The 10081-nt window shown below is 43.6% G+C and overlaps 1 protein-coding gene across 2 annotated transcripts in view; it reads right to left on the reverse strand.

The window, feature by feature from the left end:
* The window catches only part of doc2b (double C2-like domains, beta), a 203995-nt gene extending 194387 nt beyond the window's left edge, over positions 1–9608 (reverse strand). For both annotated transcript variants that reach the window (XM_055017076.1, XM_055017075.1), the window contains exon 1: positions 8842–9608. In XM_055017076.1, coding sequence (XP_054873051.1) covers positions 8842–9184 — 343 coding nt within the window. In that variant the 5' untranslated portion in view covers positions 9185–9608. The remainder of the gene's footprint in view (positions 1–8841) is intronic.
* Positions 9609–10081: the final 473 nt, after the last annotated feature.

The raw sequence follows: 10081 nt of genomic DNA on the forward strand, positions 1-10081 counted from the left end.
CTAAGTGATTCTATCGAGTATCGCTGAGGATTTTAGCATCTATTCCTGACTTAGTCTCTGATTTAGCTGCGAATCTTGTACTTATATAACCCAGAAAAGACAAAAAAAATGTTCTTTACTAAATGTAAATTGGAGCGGTGCACAGGGAAATATTAAATTATTCGTCTCTCACACGTGCCATTTCTTTTCCTGGCATTATCAAGGTTTTGTGGATATGTGCTCTCGCTGAACCACCGAGGAGGTTCGAAAGGCTTAGAGAGAAAATTACTTCAGATTTAGCCTCATTGCTCAGGCTCCCGGTTTGTTTTAGAAGCAATTTTAAAACGATTTTAATTAACTACGAGGCACGGCATGGCAGAGCCCCAGAGTACTGCTCAACTTTCAAACAAGTTCAAGTCAGACTAAATCCTGTGGAAAGTCCTGAATCCTGAGCGCTGCTGAATTAACCTGAATAGTTTGAAGTTCCGCTGCACACTTCAGTTCTTGCTTCATCACTTTTAGGTTGTGATGTAGCACCCCGGTCTCCCAGAAATTACATTTCCATACAGCGGAACTCAATTTTCAATCATGTTTTGAGGGAATTGTATTTTCTGCTGGATTACATTCAAATCAACACATCTTTGTCATTTACTTCACCGTTTTACTGTTGGGTCTTTTCAGCAAACCGATCATATATTAGATGGGGCGGAACTCATAGAAAATGGAGGAAAATCTTCAAACATGTTGTGAAACGGTGCTATTTTGTAAAAAACTTAACCAAGTACTTTTGGTGTCAAAACTCAGCCAAGTAGTTATCATTGGGAAAATTAAAACCAAACCTAACCACGTTGTTTTTGGGTCTAAACTTAACCAAACACTGAACGAAAACCGAAAAATAAACAAGTCAAAAATTAAACTTAAGAATAATGGTCAGATGCAAAAAGCAAGTCCTGGTCTCCTGAATGAAGTTGTACTTGCTGTCTTGTGCCTCCATCCTGATCTTTTACTTTCTTAACCTTCAGGCTCCTGTCTTTTTCTATACAGGTTCAAAAATATGGTGAAATTACACGTCTTGCCAACCCTAAATGACATTGCAGTTTAGTTGTATAGGAGCCTTATTTTGTGAAGACAGGGTTGGATGTAGTCTGTTAAACTTCTGACCACATCCAGCTGTGAGGTAGCATTAAACTGTAGTGAACAGCAACCACTAGATGGCAGCACAATCACGATGGCAACCCTGATAGTAGCTACTCCTTAAAATTCCACAAAATACTTAGATGATCCTGAAAGTCTCCTTAACTATCCCAATAACTAAACTTAAACCTTATTCAGACACAGGTTTAGTAGTCTCAAATGATCATCGATTCAACTTCTTTCTAACTGATACTCTTCTGCCACCTACACTAAGATGTCCTGATTGTCTAAATTATCATCTGTGCTAGTTTAAAAGCTGTAAAAATCACTGCGCAGAGGCCACTGATTGCTATGATGCTAAATACTGAGTTAATGCAAATGGGCCACATCTGGCTGATAGGATTCTGGTAATAAGGTCAATGTAGTTCTGATATCAATCCAGTGGTTTAGTCAGTGAATCCCCACCACAGTCTGGCTTTTGTTCAATATAACATTATTATAAAGAGCATCCAATCAAATTATTTTCCAGTATATCAGTATTGGTGGATGTTTCTGGCAATAAAGAACAAAAATTGCACTACTAATGTAGAAACACTCTTCATGACATGAGAGAGAACTGAATGTCCCACTCAGTATATATCTTGGTCACAGTTCTTTAATAAAATATCCAAAAATAACAGCAAAGTTAAGAAATGTGCTTTAATATCCAGGATGAATACATTTGCATAGCTCACCAGAGTCACCACTCACGAAGATGCCACATTTTTTAGTTCTGCTTAAGGCTGAAAACTGCACTGGAAAGTCTGTCTAAATCCTTAACTGTCCTTCATTGGTCAGTCACTCACAACAGTCAGTCAGTCACAACATTAAACCACTAAGAGGTAAAATGTATAATACTCATTTATGTGGACGTTACTTTGACATGTGCAACCTTCCAAGGTAAAACAAAGTCCTGAGCAAAAACTGTTCGGGAACAGCTCAAGGAATGCAACAAGAGCTGAAATCTTTAAACTCCAAAGATTCTAAAAGATCCCACTCAATGCATTCAATCCACAGAAGCTCCATCCTGCAACTCACAAAACCCAGAGGATCCAGGATGCTCATCAACGTCGCAAAACACCATAGAACACCCCAGAGTCCTATATCCATGCCCTGGGGCTCATCATTAGCCTCTGCATGTTTTTGGACTGTGGGAGGAAGCCGGAGAACCCAGAGAAAACCCAAGTATTCACAGGGAGAACATGTAAACTCCATGCAGAAAGATCCCAGGCCGCGAACTGGAGATCTTCTAGCTGTGAGGTGACAGTGTTGACCACTGATCCACTGTGCAGCCCCACCTTGAATGTGTAAGAGTGTATTAGAAACACAATGTAGAGCATTTTGTAGAACATAGCTGATGTTTAAAGGTGCTATATATAAGTTATCAATATAGGAGATTGTAAAAAGTCTCTATTATCTTTGTAGGTGGACACATGACAGAAAAAGCAATAAAAAATGTCCGTGTATTGTATGATTCATATGGAAGCCCATCAATTTTTAACACGCACCATCTTTGTAAAATGTGTCATCTTAATTAAGATCCCAATAAACATATTTTTACGAGGAAACTCTCCTCGCTGCAGCGCCACATAAAACACAGCAGCTGATTCCGTTTACTTTCCCTGACGGATCACTATCCTTTCGTTTTCGACACTTCTGTCATGCTCCGGCTGCATCTCCTCTCACCAGATGACAACTACAAGCAAACACTGTAGCTCAACTCCTGTGCTGAGGAGATGGCAGCGCTGCCAGAACAAGACATCTCGAGGGAGAGCAGTGTGTGCATACATTAGCAGCTCCCTCTAACCCCCCAGCCGCCCTGCACCGGCCCTGTCAACACATACGGCTCCGAGGCTTATCTCTCAAAAACACAAGAGCCCGCTCTGTCATGTGGGTCACACCGGCTATTCCTCCTGACCGGCGAGGATGTTGCCCCTCCGTGGATGCGACAAACAATCATTAATTAATGTGGGACAGATCCGGATGACCGGACGGTTCTGGTTCCTCCCTCTCTCCTCGGCGGGGGAGCTGGGACACTCGGTGGGCGATGCACTTTTCCGCTTCAATTAAAATCAAGGTTGAGTCACAGTAAATCAGTGGAAATGTTGCTGTTATGCAGATTAGCCAGCAGGTTCTTAGCGAGGATTGAGATGTCCCCGTGTGATTTGGCTCAGGAGGGAGAACGGCGCCACGCTGCTCCACCCTCCCCCCATCCACCCTCCAGAGGAAGCATGCAGATACTGGATCGAGTCCCGCAGGACCACCAAGAGCCAATTTGGGGCAGCGCTGGTTCTTTTAAACCACCAACAGGAAGCACAGAGTTCCTTTTCTCTTGCATTTTGCACCGTGACAGGGGTAAAAAGTTACAACTTTTTTCAAAGACAAACAAATTGAAATGAAAGCAGCTTTTTTTTTCATTCAGATCACAGTGGTGCTCGCTTCGTCGCCAGAAGGGAGAAATTACTTCACCTCAGTGTGTGATTCATATGTATGAGTCCAGGAATTATCAGATCAGCTACACAACAAACGATAATAAAATGTTACTGACCCTCCAAGATGAAATAAAGTTGGAAACACAAACACAAGGGAAGCTGATAACAGAAGAAAGTTGTTAAAATTCCATTTGTTTTTTTTTAAAATTCTTATAAGCTCGTCATCCAGTAGAAGCTGTTATGTCTGCCAAACTGATATGATGTTCCTCGCTTTTATTATGAGCTTTTATCAAATAGCCTTGGTTTCAGCTGTCCTTTAGCAAATCTTTCAGCACTGCAAATTACAGCAGCAGCGTATCTTAAAGGAAAAATCCTTTCAACAGCAATCTGTGATGTTTGTTGTTGCATTCCAGGGCTTATTTGTTGTCACATTTTAAATATCTTCAAGAAACCCCTTTTACTTTTAATAATATTCTTTTCCTTTGTGTGCTTTACAAGGTCTTGACATCAGAAAGTGAATATCCAGCAAAATATTTTCAAATGCCATAAATATTGAACTGAAAGAAATTGTGGAGGCTTTTGTTGCCAGCGAGGAACAAGTTATTCTTCTTAACCAAAGAAACGCATACAGACACAAAAGCTGTAATATGTCTTGTGGTTGCATTGTGTTTTTGGCCCGCTGAGGCAATTTCTCGCTGGATGCCTGTCAAGCTTCGGTGCAAAAAATGACAAGTCTGAAATGGCGAATCTGAGATCAAAACCTGATGACTGCTGTTGATGTTTGAGCTATTTCCAATATAAAACTGCGTCGCATCTGTGCCTGGAGTGTCCCAGCATGAGGTCATGTTTTTTCCATGCGTGCTAATGTCGCCACAGAAATAAGAATCGTACACAAACCCGAGCCAGGAACACCATATGCATGCATCACCTGCAGTGTTAAAGCATTAAAGTGCTCATTTTCCTACATTAAGTACAGTAGGTCTTAATCATTGAGCCTGTGATTGCATTTCTTAAAGCACACTTGTGTGCTGCTGCTGTAGTGTTATGTTTATATGCATTATGTTTCTCCTTTCAAACTCCGTGGCAGCAGCAGCAGCAGCAGCCTGGGATTATTGGGATGTTGCATCAGACCCAAACAGCCACTTGTTATTCATTTTTTAATTATATATTTTAGTGCCTACCTTCATTAGACAGTACTTGAGGCTGGTGACAAGCACACAGATGAGTCATACTTTGGATAACTCATCCAATACAGTTTGCACTTTCTGTGGTCCTTCCTTGTTTGGCCCTTCTTTTTTTGTCCTTTCTTGAAAGAGGAGTTGACATTGTAATTATCCTGCACCACTGATGACTCTTCAGGTGATTGCAAAATCATTAAGACAATGTTCAGGCAGATGTTTGTGTCTAATTGTCTTATTACCAGGGAGGATGGAGAGGAGCCGGCGGTTTGACGTTTCCATAAACCTGTAGTGTGACTGATCCTCATGTTTGCGTACCAAATCCTCTTTAATAAACTTACAGGTACACACATGCCACGGCGTGTCACCTGTTGCACGCAGCAAACACTCGCCATTTCACGCGTCCTTAATGGATTGGACGGCTACTGTTGTCGAGAAAAAGCCCCGATAGAGATGGATTAAAACTAGCATTCTATCCAGATGCTTGAACACTTTGAAACTGGCAGACGCAGCTCCTCCTGCTGGATTCCACTGTCACAGAGGTGTTTTCAGATGCTTTTAGAGGATCAGGCAAACACTTGGTTTGATGCACATTGAGCTCTTCAGCCCTCCCAATAACAACTTCTCCAGTAAGTGGTGTGTCAAAGCATCCACTCATAATAGCAGTCAATGCTAAATGGGCAGCGCTTTTCTGCCTTAACGGACAAAGAGTCGTAGAACAAATAAATGGTTTCGGTGCTTGTCATCAGAAGTTGTACAGTGATGTTGTATGTTTGATTGTAATTTATTTGACTGAAATATCCTGAGTCAAAGCGGATTTTTGCATCATACATGTAGCTAAATGTCAGTAAAAGAAGTCATAGTGAACTTTTACTACATAAACTGAGCAAACATAAAAATACAGCATGTAATGTCAACATATTAATATTTGTTGTTCTAGAATGGACATCATGAAACAACAAATGAAGGTGGAGGTGCTGGTTCCTCTATTTTTACCCATAAACCCTTTGATTGCTAACATTAGCAGTAACAGGTTCACTTTAGACTGCTATCTAAATCCAGAATGCAAATACATCTTTACTAAGGATGCAGTCAACCAAAGAGAATCTTGAGTGAATTTATAGCGACTCTCCAACCAATCAATTGGTTGAAGGGAAAACAAAAAGCAATCTGTGTATTATCTCCAGATGAACGAAATCAGCCACAGTGCGCTAAGTGCACTCTACCTGCTAGCCTAATTAGCCTAAATGAATTATAAATCAACAGAAAAGGTTGGTATTTCCAGCATATTAAATAATTTCAACCTGATTATTTTATACTGAAATCATAACAACAGCTATGTACACCTGCACATATTTATATGTTTTCTGATTTCTGAACAAAAAGCCGTACTGATAACAAACAAAAATATTAATTCTATCAAGGGACGTCCTGATCAAGGGTTTGTTGCTCCCAGTTGGTTTTGAATCATCTACCGATACCCAGTATCATTTTCTGAGAGAATACACACTTCAAGTATTTTACTTTAGCAATAATACCTGATGTAATAGCTGTATAATACTGTAGCAACCAGAGGAGGCAGGCATTTCTGAGTTGTAAGCACACAATATCGGGGAGTAGAACTAGTAAAGGAGCACAGAGACTTGTATAAGGCTTACTGACCTCAGGCCACTGATTAAGTGTTAAATTAAGCTGGGTTAAAGAAGAACAGTGATTCTGTGTCACAGCACAGCATCTGATGTTGTTAATCACATTTCTATAAAACAACAGACACAAAACAAAGAATTGCACATTGATTTGTGTAAATCGCTTTAAAATTCCCACTGTTGGCCCCGACCCCAATCTTAGGACCAGATATCCCATATGCTATCCATTATTTTTAACACAAGGTGATACCAACACACAGCATCTTTGCAACAGGTCATGAAACAACCACCGTATTGGAAAGGATAATGGACGGATGAAGAGCAGGGTCATGGAACAGAAATTACAGGTCAGTAACGAGTCACACATCTGCAACAGACAGAGTTAATGAGGTTGTCGATCATTCACAACCATCACGTGGCAGATTGTCTGTCATACCATGCAGTCTGAAAACGATTTCTCTGAAGACAAACTATGCATGTCTGGAGATTCTCAGTCCTCCAGGTCATGGTAATTGTAGGAGCTTCAGTGGAGACCAGCTGGACTTCTCTTGCAGGTTCTTGAAACAACGTACAAGAGAAGTCCAGCTGATTTCTGCTGAAGCTCCTACGACAAACGGTGTAGTTATGCAGCTTTGAGTCTGACATACTAGCATCCAACAGCCAGTTCTCCTCTTCATCTTGTCATCTGTGGCATCATGTCAGTGGAATAAAGCTGCATTTTATAGCAACTGGTCAAAGGAGCGTCAGAGTACCGGTCACACTATCTCACCATTGTCCTTTAAAGCCACATCTGACAACTGTGTTGATTAACTCTATGGTTGAGAGTTTGTTACCAGCTCAAAATCTTGGTGCACAATTGGCTAAATTAGATGACAAAAAAAGAACTATTTGCATTCTGCATTTCTGTGTTCAGTGTAAATGCCTTGGAAAAAAAACTGTTAGACTGAAAACGTACGTAAACAGCTGCTAGAGGTACTCTAGACCAGAAGTATCACTTTGCAGTTGATAATATTAATTCCCACACACTCTTCACAATGAACCAACGGGAACGCTGTTGTGATTGTAGAAAACAAAAGAGCAAACACCCTCTGAGAGTCATATCTCGGTGCAAAAGTCGATTCTCTCGCTAATGGAGGACCACTCTCACAAATTAGAAGAAGGATGTATCTCTGCACATCTCTTTTCTCTCCTCAGTGAAGCCCTGGTTATAGAGGTCATAGAGCAACATCTGCCAAGCCGACCTGCCTCCTCTTGCTCTCCACCATCCCCCCCCGCCGGGCAGCTCCTGTCCAGTTCTGGATTAGAGCCGGCCTAAGCCCCCTCAGCATGCCGCTCTGCATGGATTAACTCTCACAGAAGCTGCACTGCTGTCACACATTAACCTGCAATCACAAGTCTCTTGTGCAGAGGACACTCGAGGTATACCTCCAGTGAGAGCTGCAAGAGTCTGACACGAAAACACACTCGGCCGAATGCTGAAACAGAAACACCTTCGCTATGTTTCACTGAATTATCTGGCAGATCTGGAGGTTTGCTTTGGCAGAACAATTACTCAAGTTCTCAGCGCTGGTGCAGACTGTCATATTATCTTTCCATCAAGAGCGAAAACGGTTTTGCAGGATGTAGGAATCTTGTTCCGTCTTTGTGACTTGCAATAGCTGCGCGTTAATTTCCATTAATATTCAGCCACTCAAACCTGTTACATTAAAGCAATGATATTCGGCAAAGGCTGACTGAGAGGAGCTTCCCTCCTGCGATAGAGACTGATATGGACACACAGACATCTTTATGGTCTGAGAACTAACACAAACAGTGGAAGTTGCCCGTTTTGTCCGTATAGAGTGTGGATGAGCTTATAGAAGCACTCAGATTCTGCTGAGCGCAAAACTGCGACTAATTTGATGCTTCATCAAGAAGCCATGAATCATTCGGTCCGGTGAGGAGACTGATCAACGGCACAGATCAAGCACCTCGTCGACACTGGGAAGATGAAAAACGCTCACGTCCAGCGGTTGAAAGACACATGCAGTCATAAAATCACACATATCCTCCTTTCAGCTGGAGGAGAGCTGAGGAGGAAGAAGAGGAGGAGGGGGAGCTGTATTCATTGCAGCAGCAACAGTTGGCTGTCTGTCGACTGAGGCAAAGAGTTAGCTGCAGCACAGAGATACACACAGATGCGCAACACGCATGCACGCGCACATACGGCAGGCGATCGGAGATAGAAAGAGATGGACGAGGGAGCCGAGAGCAGAAAAGGTGACAGATAAAGCCACAAAGCCACAAGGCTGAAGGGATGCCTGGCAACCGGTGGCAAAAAAAGAAAAAAAAAATGGAGATGCAGTAACAAGAGAGAGGGAGAGGGAGAACTAAAAAGAGATAGACGCATGCACATGTAGACATGTCGGAAAATACCAAACAGCCATCACTCACTGGAGTCATCGGAGTCGTATCCCTCCACATCGGGCTCCTCGTCCCTCCTGACGGCCGGAGAGGAGGCGGCGGCTCCGGCACAAGCCCGGTCTGGGTTATCCTCATTGGGCCGGTCACTTTCAGCAGCGGTGGTGGCGGAGGCAGCAGCCGAGGAGGTGGACAGGGCAGAGCGCAGGGGCCCGATGTGGCCCGCCTGGTGGGGCGCAGCAGGGGGGAGGCCCCGCGGGTAACGGGGGAAGTAGTCCGAGATCTGCTTGATGGGCTGGATGGGGCCAGGGCACACGTCAATGGCCATGTGCTCCTGGATGCTGATGGTGGGTTTCTCGCCTTTGCGTTGTGTCATGCATGCGGTCCAGCCCGGAGCCTACTCCCAAAACCAAAAAAAAAAAAAAAAAACTGAGAAAAGAAAAGAAAAAAACCACCAAAGAATATAAACAAACCCTCGTCCTCCTCCTGTTGCTCCTCTAGAAAAAAAAAAGGGAAAAAAAGCGGGTGTCGTCCTGGGTGGGTGCTGCCGGGTGGACGGGTCCAGGTGATGTGTGGATGTCACCACTGGGGTCTACATGGAGTTGTGGAGGCTGCTGCTGCTGCTGCTGCTGCTGCTGCTGCTGCTGCTGCTGCTGCTGCTGCTGCTTCGTCCTCAGACCCAGACCATGCTGTCTGAGCCTCTACTACCGACCCTCCCGCTCTCTCCTCTTCCTGTACCCCCACACTCTGCCCACGTCTGCGCTGCCTGTCTGGAAGAGAGAGAGAGCAGAGAGAGTGGCGAGTGTGTGTGAGGGAGTGTGAGGCAGAGGGAAGGGATTAGAGAGGAAGGAGGGAGGGATCAGCTGATGTCACTGCCTAGCAACCGAGCGGTAAACAGGAACCGTTGGCTGAGGTGCTTAATTATGATATTAACCCCATCCATCTGCCGGTGGGAGGGAAGATCCACAGCCTTGCCAGACGTGGGTGTGTGGGTATGTTTGTGTGTACCTCTCCAGCTACGACAACCCGAACAATGAGGCATGAATTGATGCGTTTTGAGCCACTTCCAGGAGGAGCTGAAAATGAGCTCCTTCTCCACTTTTTTAATGCAAATATTCAGCTCAGTTTTCTTAAATTTCAAAAGTTCCGGGAGGCCACTGATCCAGAATCTCCATTCGGGCCCTAAAATTTCTACTGCCACCCCTGCTTGTTGCCTCTTTCCTGCCAGCACACCTTGGTATTAATTCCTCCCTCCCCTTGCGCACTAATTAAC

Source organism: Amphiprion ocellaris, chromosome 14 (genome assembly GCF_022539595.1).
Source record: "Amphiprion ocellaris isolate individual 3 ecotype Okinawa chromosome 14, ASM2253959v1, whole genome shotgun sequence".
NCBI classification, from domain to species: domain Eukaryota; kingdom Metazoa; phylum Chordata; class Actinopteri; family Pomacentridae; genus Amphiprion; species Amphiprion ocellaris.